This window comes from Thamnophis sirtalis, unplaced genomic scaffold (genome assembly GCF_051295495.1).
Source record: "Thamnophis sirtalis isolate CommonGarterSnake01/CBP01778 unplaced genomic scaffold, rThaSir2_p1.2 scaffold_4, whole genome shotgun sequence".
Taxonomy (NCBI): Eukaryota; Metazoa; Chordata; class Lepidosauria; order Squamata; family Natricidae; genus Thamnophis; species Thamnophis sirtalis.
The window spans coordinates 102,141,810-102,161,648 of NW_028261384.1; the positions used below are offsets into that span (position 1 = coordinate 102,141,810).

The window sequence follows — 19,839 nt, forward strand, 5'->3', positions numbered from 1 at the left end:
ATTGTGGAATTCATTACCATGAGACGTAATGATGCAAACATAGAAGATCAGACCAGTTTATGGCTGCTAAATTTATTAATCTTGTTAGTCATATTTTCTTCATATTATATCCAGTTTTGGAGACTTAGCTTATAATACCAGTTATTGGAAAATGCAAGATCCAATTATATATTGCTTGAAGTCTTCCTATGGGCATCTGGCTTTCTTTGTGAGATCTTTTTCTTCAGTCCAAAATGTTTTTTATGTCCTTATAATGTTCAATGTAGAGCAAGAAATAAGCCACTGAATACTTCATTTAAAGTAAGTATAACCTGGCAGTGGAATCAGAGCAAGACCATGGCATTGAAAAGAGATAGGACTTAACCTTTTTACTCCCATACGTTCCTATAACTGTTTCTATTTACGAAAGTGGGAACACCAAATACCAATTACTAAATTTCTATAGCATGTTTAGTTTGGTTCCACTACTTTGGGGGAAAGTACCCTTAACTATCATTTTCTCTTTTTAGAAACCATATAAAATAATTTTGCTAACGCAAGGACTGTTCAAGGACTGGAAGTTTTGTATGGTGTGGAAAATGAGAAATGTATCCCATAATCTGGAATTCAAGTTTTACAGTAACACTGATTGACACAGAAATTTCAAAAGACAATACAGGTAGTCCTCGACTTATAACAGTTGAGACCAGAATTGTCATTGCTAAGCAAGATGGTTGTTAAGTGAGTCGTGCCTAATTTTATGAACATTTTTACCATGGTTGTCAAGTAAAACACTGCCATTGTTAAGGGAATCACATGGTTATTAATTGAAACCAGGTTCCCCTGGGTTTCATTGCTTATCAAAAGCCAATTGGGAAGGTCACAGTTGGTGATCAACTGACCCTGGGAGACAAATATATATATGTGTGTGTGTGTGTGTGTGTGTGTGTGTGTGTGTGTGTGTGTATGTGTATGTGTGTGTGTGTGTGTATGTGTATGTGTATGTTGGCAAGAGCCAAGGTGGCGCAGTGGTTAGGGTGCAGTACTGCAGGCCACTTCAGCTGACTGTTATCTGCAGTTCAGTGGTTCAAATCTCACCGGCTCAAGGTTGACTCAGCCTTCCATCCTTCCGAGGTGGGTGAAATGAGGACCCAGACTGTGGGGGCGATATGCTGACTCTGTAAACCGCTTAGAGAGGGCTGAAAGCCCTATGAAGCGGTATATAAGTCTAACTGCTATTGCTATTGCTATATGTATATGTATGTCAGCTGCTCCTGGGATGCTCCTGGGATGCTGGGATAGTAATTAGTGTAAGAATCAGTCATATTTTTTTTCCAGTGGGGTTTTAATTTTAAACAGTCACTATATGAATGGTTGTAAGATGAGGAATACTTGTACTTCATACAAGCTGTAATTAATTCATGCAATTCATACCAAAAGAGGTGATGGTGACCATTGGTCTCAATTATTTAAGGTTTGTGTGGGGGAGTAGGGATGGGGAGACATTAGGTTTTATATTTAAATAGAATTTTTGTGTTACTACAACCTTTTTTACTACTTTTTTCTGTGGCTTGAGACTAAGGTACTTTCAAAGATATTCTGAGAATAAAAACTAAACAATAGTGATGGAGAAATGCTTTGGTCTGGGAAAATTAAAATCCTACTACTTTTTATTTTACCTCAAAAGGCCAAAAAGAGATTAGGAGCATTAAAGTGCAGGAGGTTTGTGGTTCCTTCAATTAAACATGATTGTATTATTAAGAAAAACAAAAAGTTGTTTGAATTAACCTACCAGGATCTTGCTGTTTGAGGTGAAAAAATGGGAAGAAAAGGCAAACATTTTCCACTGAACTGATTACCTGTTATTATTTTTTGTCAACAAAACATTTCTGAACTTTGATTTAAATAAGTCTAAATAGTTTGTAACATGTAGCTTCCTGTTTTGCAATCTTCAGGTCCCAGAGATCAAACTGCCAAATTTCTATGAGGAAAAAAATGGCAAGGAAGAGGAGTGAAAGTTTAGTGCTACTTTTCTGTATGGAAAAAAAAGCATAACTGAAGTTGCTTTCTCTAAGTCTCACAAAACCAAGCCACTCTACAGTGTCAGGCCTACAAAACTCCCAGAAATACTAACTTGTCAAGCTTCAATGATTTCATGGAATACCTGCATCCACTCTAGCCTCCCTCAAATAAAACACTTGCTTGCTTAACCTCAGCCTCAATCTTGAACTACAGAGCAGTTGGTTGCTCTGTAAGCAAACAGAGCAAATCTTTGGGAATAAGAGACTTTGTGCTAACATTGCTAATTATACAGCCCTGTCAACTTGTCTTAGCCCAGACAAAATTATAGCGGATCTCTTCTTCCTAGCCATAAAGCTTTTCCTCAGAGTGCATTTTCATCCAGTTCTTGAACAGGCAAAAAATATATATAGTTTCATAATTGGTGCTACTTTCATAGCTAAACTCTAATCTGTGTCTACAGAACAAAAGAGATTGATGATTACATCTATCCTTATATACCCCTTACATCTGTGGGACAATTTAAGGGCAATAGTTGGTGGATTTCTCTGGGTTTATTTCTGCCCACTTACACGGTGGGCAGAAATGGTGGGGTAGGCTTGGGGGAAGACGGGCAACATAGGATGGATAGATAAGAGAGAGGGAGGGAGGGGAGAGAGAGGGGGAGAGAGAGGGAGGGAGGATAGATGGATGGATGGATGGTAGATAATGGATGGATGGATGGATATTGAAAAGGGTGGGAGAGTATCAGAGATGAAACAGCAGGTTGCTAATGTACAGCTGCTTCATCAAAATAATCTGTTTGTGACTGCCACAGAATACAGGCCTACTGGTCTTTTGGAAGAAGGATTTGTGAGGAGCATTAAGTGTACTCCTGCCTTTCCATTTCCTCCAACTCTAACTATAATAATACAATACAATAGCAGAGTTGGAAGGGACCTTGGAGGTCTTCTAGTCCAACCTCCTGCCTAGGCAGGAAACCCTATACCGTTTCAGACAAATGGCTATCCAACATCTTCTTAAAGACTTCCAGTGTTGGGGCTTTCACAACTTCTGGAGGCAAACTGTTCCACTGATTAATTATTCTAACTGTCAGGAAATTTCTCTTCAGTTCTAAGTTGCTTCTCTCCTTGATTCTCTCCACCCATTGCTTCTTCTTCTACCCTCAGGTGCCTTGGAGAATAGTTTGACTCCCTCTTTTTGTGGCAACCCCTGAGATATTGGAACACTGCTATCATGTCTCCCCTAGTCCTTCTTTTCATTAAACTAGACACACCCAGTTCTTGCAACCAATCTTCATATGTTTTAGTCTCCAGTCCCCTAATCATCTTTGTTGCTCTTCCCTGCACTCTTTCTAGAGTCTCCACATTTTTTCTACATCGTGGCAACCAAAACTGAATGCAGTATTCCAAGTGTGGCCTTACCAAGGCATTATAAAGTGGTATTAACACTTCACGTGATCTTGATTCTATCCCTCTGTTTATGTAGCCTCAAACTGTGTTGCCTTTTTTGGCAGCTGCTGCACACTGCTGGCTCATATTTAAATGGTTGTCCACTAGGACTCCAAGATCCCTCTCACAGTTACTACTATTGAGCAAGGTACCACCTATACTGTACCTGTGCATTTCGTTTTTCTTGCCTAAATGTAGAACCTTACTCTTTTCACTTTTGAATTTCATCCAAATCATTTATGAAGATGTTGAAGAGTACTGGGCCCAAAACAGAGCCTTGGGGTACTCCACTACATACTTCCCTCCATGAAGATGCAGTTCCATTGCGGATTACACGTTGAGTGTGGTTGGTCAGCCAGTTATGAATCCATCTGGTGGTGATGCTGTCCAACCCACATTCTTCTACTTTATCTAGTAGTAGGTTATGGTCTACCTTATCAAATGCCTTACTGAAGTCCAAGTAAACTATATCAACGGCATTCCTCTGGTCCACTAATTTTGTCACTTTGTCAAAGAATGCAATAAGATTAGTCTGGCACAATCTGTTTTTGACAAACCCATGTTGGCTTTTGGCTATTACTTTGGTTACTTCTAGGTGTTCGCTAATTCATTGATTGATTATCTTTTCCAGAATCTTTCCTGCTTTGAGGTCAGGCTGATAGGTCTATAGTTTCCTGGATCTATTTTTTCCCCCTTTTTTGAAGATGGGAACCAAATCAGCTCTTTTCCAGTTCTCTGGCAGTTCCCTGGTGCTCCAGGATCTCTGAAAGATATAGTTCATTGGTTCTGAGATCTTATCTGCCAGTTCCTTCAGAACCCTGGGGTGTAATCCGTACAGTCCTGGTGAATTGAACTTGTCTAGGGTAGACAGGTGCTCACTTACCATTTTGTTCCCTATTTCAATCCTAATCTGATTTTTGTGGTACTGTTTTTGATAGGTTGGACTGTTTTATCCCTTTGTGTAAAGACAGATGCAAAAAAATGAGTTAAATAGTTCTGCTTTCTCCCTTTTGTGGCAAGCCTTTCTTCATTGTGAGCCTTAGCTTTCCTTACTTCATATTTACAGGCTCGGGCTTTTTGCTGATATTCTGCCTTAGTTAAAACTGTGACCCATCACTTGGGCCAGACACTTAACCAAACTCATTTCAATTTCTCTTCAGCCCTCAATTGTCTCAAATGCTAAGCACAATGAGAAACCAAAGACTCCCTGTGGTACTTATGGAAAATTGGATAGGGAAAACAGCACTCCTTCCCATGATAAAAATACTAAAAAGACATTTATTTTCTTGTAAGAAGCAGCAGCAGAAAATTGGAATGTACTCATTTGGAATGAGTATGTGATGGATGCCATTTGGAAAGCCAAAGCGATGATGTTAGAGAAATAGTTACAAAGAAGTAAAATTTAATGAAATATAGTTTCAGGCAAACTTGTTGCATCTGTTTCCTGGCCTCGCCTACCGTAAAAGTCTGATGAATCACGAAATACCCATTTATAGAATGAGAACTTGTTCCCAAGAACAAGTGCTATCATTCTCAAGGATTTTTAGAAGTTCATCTTGACAGGCATTGTGAGAAGTGTCTACGTTGTCCAAGGGTTCCACATTACTTCCTTGGACATAAGCCCAAAAGAAAACAAACATCTTCCCCAATTTTGCATATGCAGTTTTGCCACCTATATGACAGAATCATGATTGGTGTCACTGTCCCATCCATTTCAGCCTTTCACTTCCCCATAACCATTGTGCACTATTGCGCAGGCCTCCAGTTTCCCCGGGGTTGCCTATACCTGGGTGAAAGGAGCCCACTGCGGTCAAATGGGGGTGGTGGTGGTGGTGGTGGTGCTCAACTCAGTCATTTGATAACTCACTTCTCAGTTTACTTGCTTTGACCTTCCAATATTTTACAGGCATCAGCTATTCAGACACGGTGAGTGCCACTGAGCCATGCAAGCCCTGTAAGGAGTGTGTGGGCCTGGAGAGCATGTTGGCTCCTTGTGTGGAATCGGACAACACCATCTGCAAATGCATCTATGGCTTCTATCTGGATGAGAACAATAATTGTAAAAAGTGCCGCATCTGTGAAATAGGCTACGGGCTTGTCTATCCTTGTGGGGAAAATCAGAACACGTTGTGTGAGAAATGCCCGGCGGGGACGTATTCTGATGAAGCCAACCATGTGGACCCCTGCTTCCCTTGCACAGTGTGTGAGGAGGATGAAATCATTGAGAAGAACTGTACTCCAACTTCAGACGCCAAATGCAGAGGTAATTATACGTTTCTAAAATGGCGGTGGTGGGGAGAAAATGGAGCTAAACAATGTGCATAATCCTGCTATGGAGTAGCACAGATCCTGCCCCTTCCTAGCCGATATTCAGAAATAGGCAACTAGCGTTATGCTTCAAGCAATGAAGTATGGATGGGGGTTCAGCAAAATGTCCTTTGGATAATGTTCTTGGTCCCCCCCCCCCCCCGAAGGCTATCCTTGTTTTCTCCCAGTGTAGTCCTGAGTTGTTGGGAGTTTTTTCCTCCATCACTCTTTACATGTATGTTATGCAGTGGTGGGTTGCTCCCTGTTCGGCCTGATTCAGCCGAACCGCTAGTAGCGGCGGCGGGAGGCCCGCCCGCCCACCAAGACGCTTCTGCGCAGAAGGTTAAGGAAAGGAATATGCTGATTTGTTCTTTTCTTTTTCTTGCTGTTTGAATGTCCAAATAACAAAACAAATGGTAGAGCCATTTGGAAGGATCAGCTACAAGGAAATTCTGGTGGTCCCCAGTGGGAGGATGGGGCTGTCCAGTGGGTGAGCACACATTAAAAATGAAATTATGTTGCCTGCTCTCAAAAGTGTAAACATAGATAACACACATATACACATGTTATATACATATATACAGAAACAAACAAACACACAAACATACACACAACACACACAAACATATATCTCACTGTCCTTCTTGCATTCATATCAGAAAGAGGAAATTTGGGAGTTCACAAGGTTGATACTATATGGCTACTATATGGCTACTATATATATATATATATATATATATATATATATATATATATATATATATATATATATATATATATATATATATATATATATATATATATGTTTTTATTTGTGCTGATAAATAAATAAAGGATATATATAAATAATATATATATATATATATACACATACACATACACATACACATACACATACACATACACATACACATACACATACAGCCCATCTTGCCAGCTCAACTTTTTTTTATACATTTAAAAAGTCTAGAAAAGGATGCCTGTAATCAAAGAACTGAAACTGAAGAGATTTATGTATGTATTAATCTTTTTAAACCTGCCCTTATTATTTTTAGAAATAATTCAAAGTGGTGAATATACTTAATAATCCTTCTTCCTCCTATTTTCCCCACAACATCCTTTTATGTGAAAGGTGGGACTGGAACTCACAGTCTCCTGGTTTCTAGGCCAGCACCTTAACTAGTACAACAAATATCAGAATTCCTGAACACATGAGATATTGACATCCATGTGCACATAAAGAAGTTTGAGAATGGTGCTGTAAAGTGAAATAGCTTAAGGACCACACACTATTGAGCAACTCCTTTTTTCCTCCATATACACAGGACAATATTTGCAAGAAACTTCATAGTGAGATCATGAATTTCACTCAACATTGTACTAATATTTCTCCCTAGTGGAATGCAAAGGAAGTTAACAGTCCCTGATGTCTTTTGTTCCTGATTCTTCAAAAAATCATTCTCAAGTTTATGTTTCGACTGGATAAACAAATCAAATCAGAAGTGGAAACATATTGTGTAGTTGCATAAATATACGCAAAGATATATAGCCAATGACATGCCCAATTCAACCTCCACTGATGAAAGGTGGCTATGATTACAATTTTCCATTTACAATTTTAATTTTTTTAATACGTTCATGAAGCTAAAGCATATCCTCCCCCACAAGTCCCTCCTTCCCACATATTATCACTCTCCCAGCACTATTTTTTCCTGAAATATATGCAATAAATGAAAACAAAATCACCCAAGATGCATTCCTTTTTTGGGGACTTCCTAAACAGTTGTATGTTAACTATCAGAAGAGGAATGTGGTGGCTTGCGTGGTTAAGATGCTGGGATTGAGGTCAGCAAGCTCGTGTTGGAGAACCAACTGCTTCTGTGGGGCAGGGTTGAACTCCCATCCTTCGCTCCAAGTTCTCCAAACATGAATGGAGGCACCCAACTAGGCATCCCGCTGGCAATGTTGATGTCACCAGCTAATTCTTTCATCCTGGAAGCTCTTCGGTGCTCCTAACATGAGTGCAAACTCTCAGAATTGTTCTCCCCTGGGCAGAAGCTGAAGCCCATCTTTTGACATAAACATAGAAGCAGATTTGTTTTGCTTAATCCACAGAGGGATGAGTTTTTCCCATGACTGATAACACACAAACAGAAATCAACCTGCTCTCTTCTTGCTTCCTAAGTATGTTTTGACTTGCTTCAAGGGAAGTGGCAAACTGTACTGTAATAATAGGGCGCAATTCTGAACTTAGCAACCAGTGCCAACATTAGAATTGGAGGACTGTTTGGAAACATATTCTTAAAGACATTCCCCTTTTGATTGGGCTTGCTGTCATCACTACTGTACATATGACCTCTCCTTGTTGGTCCAACCTCTGACATTGTTTGAATGACAGGATAAGGCTAATAGACACTTGTTTGCCTCCTCCTCTTCCTCCTGAAGGTTAAAACATACAATGAATGGTTGCAGGAACTGGCACGGCTGTTCTAGTGAAGAGAAGGACCAGGGGAGACATGACAGCAGAGTTCCAATATTTGAGGGGCTGCCACAGAGAAAAGGTCAACCTATTTTATAGCAATAGCAGTAGACTAATATACCGCTTCATAGGCCTTTCAGGCCTCTCTAAGCGGTTTACAGAGAGTCAGCATATTGCCCCCAACAATCTGGGTCCTCATTTTACCCACCTCGGAAGGATGGAAGGCTGAGTCAACCCTGAGCCGGTGAGATTTGAACCGCTGACCTGCTGATCTAGCAGTAGCCTGCAGTGCTGCATTTAACCACTGCACCACCTTGGCTTTTTCCAAAGCACCTGAAGGCCAGACAAAGAATAATGGATGGTAACTGAACAAGGAGAGATTTAACATAGAAATAAAGAAAAATTTTCTGACAGTGAGAACAATCAACCAATGGAACAACTTGCCTTCAGAAGATGTGGAAGCTTCACCACCAGAAGCTTTCAAGAAGAGATTGGACTGCCATCTGTCAGAAATGGTGTAGGTAGGGTTTCCTGCTTGGGTGGGGGGGGGTTGGAGGTGACCTACAAGGTCCCTTCTAACTCTGTTATTCTGTTATTTACCCTACTGGCTATTTGGCTATGTGCTTGGCCTTGTCTAGCAAACAGCTGATAATAGCATAGAGAAGATTTGGGCAGGATCAATAGTGGATTATCTTCTGAAATGTGGATGGTGGGTTCTGGCATGGAAATGACTGTACAGTTTTTGGTACTGGTCCTCTTGGCAGATCCCACTTTCCCCTTTTTTTCTCAACCATTGAAAAAGAGACTATATATTAAATGTGCCATTATATCCATCTTCTGTGTAATCTTAGCTATGTCCAATTATCTAATGCTTGCTTATTAAGTCATTAGAATATTTATTGGGATTCTCAGAATCCCAACAATTATTTGATGTGTTGTATTTCTCATAGTGCAAAGCAAATATTTGACAGTATAAAACAGAGCATGGAAACCAATCTTTTTGCTTGGCAACATTTCTATTAAAAAGATAGGAATTCCAATATGAGATTGATTTCATGTCATCCCAAGCCTTCACGCCTGGCCCACTTTGCAGAATAGTAGCAAGCAGAGTTATTATCAAAATACAGACATCTACATATTTATTTATGGAAGAAAGAGCAATGGGAAGTGGGTAGGGGTGATTTGCAGAAAAAAGATAACAAGGAGAAATGGCTAAGAAATACCTCTTCAACGTATCTCACTCTTAAGTTTTATTTTGAGGCTGTAGAAATTGAATGTAATAAAACAGTCACAAGACAAACAAACAAGATAAAGATAATCACCTACTACATTCACACTTGTGCTAAGTTATAGTGTGGTTTAACTGTTTGTAATTCAGTGTCTGAACACAGCCATTGTGGTTTTGATATCCAGGCTTAGTGTGAACCGAGCCAAGTGTGGTCTCTCCAGTAAAGCATGGTTAAACAGAAGAGTTTTGACTTTGAGCCGTGGGGAAAAATCAAAGCTGACTTAAACAAAATTACAGTTCTATGCCCACTACTGTATCTGAGAATAAAACAATTGTGTTTATATGATAAATGCCAGAACTGATGTGGTTTGATTTGCAAGCTGGTTTTGATCCCAGCTGAGCAAGGGAGTTCCTGGGCAGTCTTCAACAAGCTTAACCTTCCCAGTGTTTGTTATGCTGATCTTTTTTTCCAAGATCGCTATGAAGGTTTCTGGCACTCCAATTTCACTGATTCAGATGCAACAACTCCAATCTGAGAAACAGTGATACTACAGACAGATATAAATCTTGTCCCTGCCCACTTTCTCTTTCCCCTTCCTTCACGGCTGGTATTGACAGTATGACTCCTCAGGGTAGCACTCAGGGTAACAGTGGGATCCGAACATATTAAAAGTATTTTTTTTAAAAAAAAGAAGGCCAAAATCTTTTAACATAATGATTTTGAGTTAAGTGAATGAACAAAAAGAAAATATAAATGCAATATCATCAGTATTTGTGAAATTGTACAACTTCAAAAATCGGAATGAAAAAGGAGGAAGAGGCTAGAAAAATAAGTTGTAAATAGAACAACTCCAAAAACTGACCATTTTTCTCAAAAGTCTTCTCTCTTTGGGTATAGCTAAGAGAAACAAATTGATTTTTAGCATACTATTTGTTTACTTATTTATCTATTGGATTTTTACTTCATTTTCATTCTGACTTATGTTGACTTTCAGCAGCCAGAACATCTATGGTTAAATATAGCAGTAATGCAGAGTGAGATGTTCAATCCTCCTTGTTGCAGTTCCTAATGCAGCAATATTAGGATAAAATAAAATATGAATTGTTTTTCTAACTTTTGAATTACAACTCCAAGAGTAAGGTGATTTTAACTACGCTTTATTGAAAAATTTCTGAGGTGTCCTGCATCCACAAATATTTTTGTTGTTTTAACATTTTAAGATGATAAAATATTAATTTCACATTATTTACAGTGATCTTCTATGAATTTACAGAGATGGGACATTATGCCTGTTATTTATGTGCATAAATAAAATAAATATCAATTTCATCATTTTTCTTCAGCTTTTTTATAAAAATGAGGTTTTGGCTTAGGAGCCACTATTAATTTTTCCAAAACCTCTAATTACGGTATAATTTCTGAGGCAGTGATAGCATCTGGATTAAATAAACCAAATAGCAAATGATTAAACTGAATATATTTCCAAGAACATTCAATAAAAACTTTTTTAAATTTTATGTTAAAACAGTTTCCTTGATCCTAATTAATTATGTTGTGACAAAGCCGGTTTATCACAAGCATTGTTTAAAATGCTTAATTTAAGTTTCTGAAGGGTAACAAGTCAACATAATGTTTGTTACCAGGTAATTTTCATCTAGGCTTTGGAACATTAAATGTAGATATTGAAGATATTAAATGTGGATATTGAAATAAAATATAAACAAGGTTCTCAGTATAGTATTGGCCAGAATTCAATGGGTTCAAGTAATAAATCTTGGTTGAACTAAAGAAGACTTGAATATTGAAGTTCTTACAGCCAAAACCCAAAGCTGGATTAAATGCTAATGATAATACTGAAAGTATAGAGAATTAAATCTTACCTTTCTCTTTGTTTGCATCCTTCCGTTATTATTTTTATAAATATCTCAAAATGGCAAACAGATTTAATGCAACTGATAGTTGTCATTTGTGAAATGAAGACTCTTCAAAAATATCTATTTGGTGTTCTCAAAATAATGGCATGGAATAAATGTAAATCAACCCCAAAGGCTAAACTCTGGCAGACACTTTTATGTTCTTACTCAGATTCCCAGGAAATTTCAAAACTTTTTTCATTTTTTTTTCATGCCTCCAGTTTCTTAAAATCAGTATGTTATATCATGCTTTGGACAAAAGCCCTTAAAGTGTAGTTTCCAGAGGTGAAATCAACTTACCTTCGCTACTGATTTGCAAATGTGAGCGCACTGCCACCTCTGCACATATGCAGGACCTTCTGTGCATGTGCAGATTATCAAAAACGAGGTGTGATGAGGTCGGGGTAAATTCTTCTGTTGCCACTGCTACCAGTTCGCCCAAACCAAATAGAACCGACTGAATTGCCCCAGTAGTTTCCCAGTTTAGATATCATAGGATACTCAGGCAACATTAAGTACTGTACTTTGTGAAATTGATTATAAAGAGAGACCCACAAGACTGGACAGTTTCTTCTAGGTTGTTTATAAGGAGGATTCTGTAGAAAGAACCTCCTCAAAATATATTGAGCTTAGCATTCAGAACAGTTTTACAAAGTACTAGAAGTTTCTTTTTTTTCATTCCTATGTTATTACTTTGGGTTTTTTTGTGAGCTTGCAAGGGAAGCACTCTTGTTTATTTCCTTTTTCTTTTTAGATTTTTATAAATCCTGCCTTTATTATTTTTATAAATAACTCAGGGTAGCAAACGTACGTGATACTCCTTTCTCCTCTTTTCCCATGCTACAACAACTCTATTACGTGAGTTGGGCTGAGAGGGAATGACTGTCCCAAAGTCACCTAGCAGCTTTCATGCTTAAGGTGGGACTAGAATTCACAGCCTCCTGGCTTGTAGCCTAGTTTCTTAATTACTAGAACAAACTGGCTCTCTTTGAACTAGGATTGTTACAACAGAGCCAGCACTATGTTATTAATTTGACTTTCCATAGAAATCATGCTCTCACACGGTTTGACGATGGAGATTTGTTTATTTGTTTGTTTGGTTAATTAGTTAGTTAGTATATAGCAATAAAAGTGGAGGAATTTATAAAAATAACTGGAATAGCATCTTTGGTCATATGTAGCCAAGCAGGGCAGAATTGTAGAAAATTGGAGCAAAGAACTTCCAAAGATATCACAATCAAGTCAGTGGCACCAAATGTAACTTTCAAATTAAAAATGGACATTCTTTACCTTTTTAGAGAAGAGAACAAAATGCTAATTGCCTTTCTATCCACTGGCTAGAAATTAGCATTTTTGTTCTCTTCTCTAAAAAGGTAAAGAATGTCCATTTTTTATTTGAAAGTTACATTTGGTGCCACTGACTTGATTGTGGTATCTTTGGAAGTTCTTTGAAAGGTAATCCTTTCTATCCATTGGCTGGAATGGATTACCTTTCTATCCATTGGCTGGAATAGATTATCTTTCTATCCATTGGCTGGAACATTAGTTTTCTGAAGATGAGTCAGGAATCAGTATTGCTCTGACGTCAGCTGTTTCCAAGGGGAGAAAAATTGTGCAGGCTGCAGGGCAAAAGGTTCAACCGTTCCCTGAGGCATGGCCAAATTTCATAAAAGCCACTCAAGGAAAAGGAGTGGCAGCCTACAGTTGAATAAGAAACTCTTCTCTCTGTGTGGCAATTGGGTTTCTTCTTTGGAATGAAACAATCAAAAGGCAGAGCTTGCTCCACCCAGACACCCACATAATGTTAAGTGGACAAAAGGTGCCAGAAAGGATATTTCTTATGGAACAAGTTTTTTTCTTTTCCAAAACCTCCATCACATTTAGAGCTACTATAGCAGAGTTTCTCCATTTTGGCAACTTTAAGATAGGTGGACTTTGGCTCAGAATTCCCAGCCATGAAAGTCGCCATGGTTGAGAAACCCTATGTTACAGATTATCTTGAAAAGAAGGAACACATTTCTCAAGATATTGTGTGGGATTTCTGACTTTCTAAGGACCACCTATCTTGTTTGAATCTGATTTACCAGCAAGGTTTCCACAGGGACTAAGATCAGAAATGTTGAGAAAGAGTTTTCTGCTTCCTCCAGAGCTATGATTGCTTACCTTTCTCTTAAAAAAAAAACAAGCACATCTTGACCTTTAAAATTGCTCCTGTATTTTATTGGTGTAATGGGTTTTGAATAGTTTCACTCTGTGATTTGATTGCTATCTTATTTTAATTTGTTTTGGTTCTGAACAGGAAAAATGATATATATGTATATTTTGTTAGCAAAATGATTTATTACTGTAGGGGAAGGGGAAGTGATCTGTTCAGGATTGTTCAAATATCCCTAATGTGGCAGTCTGTATTTATTGCAGATTAGCTTAAATGGCAGGACATCAAGTTACTTAAGGCAATAAAGCAAACTGTGTAGCAAAATGAGAATCCTTCACATCTGCCACTTCTGCCTGCCTTCTGAAATGGTGTCACATCTCTGACCTTCTCATCTGTTTGTTGCAAGAATTATGGTGTGATGAGAATTTCTGTGTATTCACATCTGCTTCGTATCTTAAATCTTTAGTTAATTGTGATTCATTTCTAAACTTCCCAATTGCCACAATTTCTCATTCTCTTTTTACTAAGTTATTCCTGGTTTTCTTGGCAGCAATTAATCCAAGATTTGCGATGACAACCAAAGTCCCGATGGATCCCAGTGATCCCAGTGATAGAAATACAGACGCAAATACAGATGTAATCGTAGGTATGGAACACGGTACCTTGTTTTTCTTTTCTTACACAGCTGAAATAGTTCTTCATTTGCTCAATTGATCTAACTCTCATGAGGACTTTACTTGACTTCATGAAATAAATAAAACCACAAACTAAAACAACATTTTGGAACCACTCATGGAGGTATTGTTCCAAAATTTTTCTGGAGAAAAGCCATAGATGTAAATTTACCAATAAAGATCAGATTTAGATTTATCACTTTATGGTGACTTCTTTCCTATCTTTAGTATTTCCAACTGGTAGTCATAGGAAGGAAGTGTTTAAGCTCATTGGTACTAGCAGGTTTCACAGACCTCAAGAGTTCTACCTTATGTTACTTAACAGAGCCCTCCCCTATTGTATTGTCAAGTTGTTGCCTTGACCACTACTGTAGTAGGCTTCTGATCCAATTATAAAAGTGCTGGTTATTACATTTAATAGATGTAACACAGGGACATATCAGGCAACATCTTGTCACTCTTGAATCTGCCTGTCTGGTCCTTACATCATGAGCGGATCATTGAGAGTTCCCTTCCTCAAGAGGTAGATAAATCTTGGGACAGGTGGCAAACCTTCTTGGTAGTGGCTTGCATTTTTGAATCTCACTTTTCCTGAAGTTACATATGATCCCTACTGTTCTTATATTTCATAAGCAAGTAAAACCAACCCATCTTCCAAAAACCTTTGGCCCCGGTTGACTGTGGGTATCTACCATAGGAACTTTACTGACTTAATGATTACATTGTCTTGATGTTTTCTTTTCTTTCATTTTTGATTCTATTATCAGTGGTTCATTCTGCAGAGTCCCTCCAGATTGGAGCAGCTATAAGCCTTGTTAAATAAACAAGCAAAATCCTTTTGAGGGAATTACATTGTTTCAGCAAAGATGGGGTGGGAACTTTTGATCATGTTCACACTCGCTTAATTACTGAAATGTTAATTAAGTGATACATTCCTAATTGTCTCACAGTTTTTCACTCTCTTTTGTTAAGTTCTTCCTCCTTGTTTCCTTGGCAGCAACTAATCCACAATTTGCAGTGGCAACGAAGACCCCGATGGATTCCAATACCAGTGATGCAGAACCAAATGCATACATAGATATAGAGCATGGTATCTTGTTGTCTTTTCCTTACACTGCTGAAACAGTTCCTAATTTCCTTAGTTGGTCTCACTCCAACAAAGATCCTACTGAAACCCTTGACTGCATACAATAGTTAAGACCACAGATTATAACAACATTTCTGAGCCCTGTGGGGATTATTATTCCTAAGCATTTTGGAAGAAAGCCATATAAGTGAAAAGTATAACTAACCGTTATAGTTTTATTTGCAGCTAATATGGTATGATGTGATTGCAAGTACTAACAGAATCAGTGATCTCATTTGGAGCCAAAAAGAGAACTTCCTTTAATTCCCAGTATAGAAATGTTCCTCCAGCTTTATTTCATTCTAGAATTTTAGAATGCTTGCGATAAATATGGATATATTCTATTTGCCTTCCCACCAGGATGTAAGAGTGTTTAAGAAATTTTGACATGAATTAGATCACTAACTATTTGCAACTATATTAGTAAAAAAAAAAAAAAACCATTTGTATATTTCTATTTCATAAAAAAGGGTGTTTAAGCCCCAAGGGAATTTTACATTTCCAGAAAGCCAAACACTTTGATGCATGAACTGCCCTGGTGATAAAATCAATCAACAAATGATTTTTCAACTTTAACTCAAAGATGGGGAATGTGGAGTGACCTAATTATCCAGCATTATTCCAGAGTGATTGAAACTACATTCCAATACCTACTTACTAGTGATTAAACCTCATAAAACCCAAAGGACTTTCTTATTAGGAGACATTATATGAATGCACGATCTAATAAATATTTGCATATTGTTACACAAAGCTCTGATTTTCTAGAGAGACCTGAATCTGTGTTGCTGTTGTGGTGGTTTAGATCATTATCCACCACCCAAATTCAGGAGCTTAGGTAGTAAACATTTCCTTCTCTCTCTTTTCTCTACCACAAACCTGTGTGATAGGCTGGATAGGAAAAGGTCCAAAGTGTAAACTTGAATCTGAGATTTGAATCTGGATTCCCCAGGACTAGCCAACATCTGAACTATTGGCTTTTGGATCATTAATATTATATGTACAACAAAGGGATACAGATTAATCTAAATGCAGCCTCATTTTTGCATATCGTTTCCACAATTATTCTTCTGTTTTTTTACCTTTCCAGATTTTTTCCCAGGGACTCCCAAAAGTCCCTTTCCTGTTACAAATTTTTCAGAGACTCTGGATATTTCGGAGACCACTGTAATGAGCACCACAATGACCACTGTTATGGGCAGCTCCCAGCCTGTCATTAGAAGTGGGACAGCTGATAACCTCATCCCTGTCTACTGCTCCATTTTGGCAGCTGTGGTGGTGGGTCTGGTGGCATATATTGCCTTCAAGAGGTAAGTAGCAGAGACGGTCCACAAGACTAGTGTGCAGGAGAAATGTTGTGATGGACGAGCAGTGACAGGCAGTGTCTAAAATTGATCTCGCTCACTGACTAGATGTCCTTCAGTTGTTTAAACTACTTCCTGTACCTGTTCTAAGGATGCAATTTTGGTTGACCATAGTGAAACAAATTCATGACTAGCACATTTTGCAGTTAAAACTATAAACTCCAGCATTACCAATGACAATATGATGATTTGCATCCAATTCTCATTTTCCTTTCAAGAAAATAGTGTGTGAAATGTCATATCATTGACTATACTTGAACAGTCCTCTAGAACCTAAATACTGTTGCCTTCCTGCAACCCCACATAATTTGCAAGCAGGGGAGGCTAAGAGGCAAAGGAGAAAAAGGTAGCAGTGGAAGAGGAAGCTCACTTTGTGAGTATGTGCTTACAACAGATGCACATTTTTCATACAGTACTTCAAGCATATTTGACCTTTAAATATAATTCCAGGGACACCCAAGAAAGTAGATGGGGATAGGATGCAATTAATTTGATTTATTTTCATGTGATGATTATTTTTCATATTTTAATAATTTCTAATAAGAATCTTTTGGTGAAGTTCAGGGGCCATGTCTCTGGCGTGCACTAGAGAAGAATGGAACCATTCTTTGTTCCCATCCTCCTTCTACCCATATTTTACACCCTTCCCTTAAGCGATAGACATCTTTATAAAGACAAATGGATATACTTCAATCATTTCAGAACTGGCCACATGCAATTATCCTTGAATGGCAAGGATGAATATCCTCTAGAAATAACTATTCAGGGTTGAAATTTGTAAGTAGTTGTTATTAGAAATTAGATCCTTTTCAGTGCCAATCCAGAAACATTTTGCCTTTGAGATTGCCAATTTTTAAGTGGCTACTCTACACATATGGCCATAAAAGAATGGGAAGATGATAATGATTATATCCATGCTATGAATCCCTGGCTGACTCCTATAGCTCAAGTGGTTGATAAAGGCATAGAAGCAAGCCAAAAGTAAGTTGGTTTGATGTTTTTTTCCTATGATTGATAGGCATTACTCATTTTTTGCATGAATGCTGATTTCTATTATAAGATAAAATCTATTATTTTATATCTCAAACTTCTTTCTATCTATCTATCATCTATCTATCTATCTATCTATCTATCTATCTATCTATCTATCTATCTATCTATCTATCTATCTATCTATCTATCTATCTATCTATCTATCTATCTATGAGAAATACCACTGATGCATCATCATGACATCTCCAGTACTATAAACCCTATAAACTTGAAATTTGGCACGTATGTTCCTTTTGGCTTCTAGGTGCTTGCTAAGAAAGGATTTTTTGAAATGACCATCAGATCATCAGTATTCCTTATTCAGTATTATATTAACACACGTTGATGCTAAAGAGTCAGGTATTCTACTCCCCCTATCCCTCACTTGACCAGGCATGGGCATGGCCAGCTCATGACTCATCTGGCTTGCAGGCCTTACGTATCAATTTATCAAGCCCGATCACATAGTTTTATAGCAAAGCACGGGTTGTCCCTATCCTAGCCATAAACAAATGCTTTTCCTTCTGTATGAAGAAAGAGAGCTAACCCTACAAATTCACAATCTGTGTTGGCAATTGCAGTGACTTTCAGAAGCCAGTATAATTGAAAGCACTGGATTATCTGGATTGGCAAATTAATTCGTACAGTGAGAGTTCTGTCTGGACAAGCCTTGAAAAGATAGCATTCACCACGCCCCAGACGTCATGAAAGGAAAGAAAGAAATTAATTCTTGGTGGGCCTGCCAATTTTGTAGTGTACTGTGGGTCAGAAGAAAGAACAGGTATCCTTGGCTGAACTCTCAAACATTTTCACCTCTAGGTGGAACAGCTGCAAACAGAACAAACAAGGTGCCAACAACCGTCCTGTCAACCAGACGCCTTCCCCAGAAGGAGAGAAACTTCATAGTGACAGCGGCATCTCGGTTGATAGTCAAAGCCTCCACGATCAACAGCCACCAACACAAACAGCATCTCTACAAGGCAAGAGGAGGGGTCAAGCTGAAGCTGGGAGGGGAAGAAACCAAAGAGCAGGCATGCAATTCAGAAAGACAGGAAAAGATACCAAAAGATACTATAGCCCTGGCAGACACCAAGAGGACAGTTAATCCAAGAACCATCTACTTTCTAGATCACATCCCTCTTGTTGCTTGTCCTGTAAATCAACCACCGAAATCCCAACTATGGTTTGCCCTGGGCAGATAGCAAGTATACACAGGTTTTTGTTGATGCAACTGTAACTAGCAAACCAAGTAAAATTACAATGGGGAAATAAGGAAGGTGGGGCAAATAGCTTATTCCTCTGCCTCCACATTTCACATTTTTTTCCAGAAATATCAGATTTAGTGTTTTTCCCTTTCACTTCTGTCAAATTAAATTTATTACTGTGGAAATTCTATGTTTTTATTTGTACTAAAATTTGTATGCATTGTGGTACACATTGCTCTAAACTTTTTTTGTTATCTATTTTACTTACATACACTGTTTTCACAAATAATTATCTAATATAGTAGACAATTAGTAATATATTTTTTAGTATATAATTCATGAATATATATTTGGGTTAGACTTTTCTCTAATATATAATATCTCTTTTAAGAGATATTGTTGGTGAGCCACAGTGCAGATTTGAAAATTGGGGGTGGGATCTTAGTTTTGATCTATGTTTTATTTAAAAATGCAAAATATGGTCAAGTTGCTGTCAAAGATAAAGTTAAACATAGTCTTCTCCCATTCCTGGGAAGAAGGCTGGTCTTCACTATTTTACAGGTGCCAATGCTAATCGAAAGTGTGGAAAATTATTAGTTTCTCAAGAAATGCTATAGAACAGTGTTTACTTAATATTGAATTTAGGTTCAGATTTCAGTTCTAGGATATAGTTTGGAAAATCCATTGTTGTTGTTTTAGTGATTTTAAATCAGTGTTGATTCCTGGAAACTGCTGGGACAAGTTCTCGCAGTCTTTTTGGAAGTTTTTCAGATGTTTTGCCATTGGTTCCTTCCTAGAATTGAGAAAGAATGACTGACCCACCGTCACCCAACTGGCTTTATGCCTAAGGTAGGACTAGAACTCATGGTCTTCCAGGTTCTGTCCTGATGCCTTAACCACTACACC

At 38.0% G+C, this 19,839-nt stretch overlaps 1 protein-coding gene across 4 annotated transcripts in view; it reads left to right on the top strand.

Moving 5' to 3' along the window:
• Nucleotides 1–19,839, top strand: part of NGFR (nerve growth factor receptor) — a 224,468-nt gene that overhangs the window by 200,896 nt on the left and 3,733 nt on the right. For 3 of the 4 annotated variants that reach the window (XM_087713613.1, XM_087713614.1, XM_087713611.1), the window contains 5 exons: nucleotides 5,356–5,712; nucleotides 14,083–14,178; nucleotides 15,204–15,296; nucleotides 16,423–16,642; nucleotides 18,548–18,708. In XM_087713613.1, coding sequence (XP_087569739.1) covers nucleotides 5,430–5,712; nucleotides 14,083–14,178; nucleotides 15,204–15,296; nucleotides 16,423–16,642; nucleotides 18,548–18,708 — 853 coding nt within the window. In that variant the 5' untranslated portion in view covers nucleotides 5,356–5,429. The remainder of the gene's footprint in view (nucleotides 1–5,355; nucleotides 5,713–14,082; nucleotides 14,179–15,203; nucleotides 15,297–16,422; nucleotides 16,643–18,547; nucleotides 18,709–19,839) is intronic. The other variant, XM_087713612.1, reaches the window with a different exon arrangement.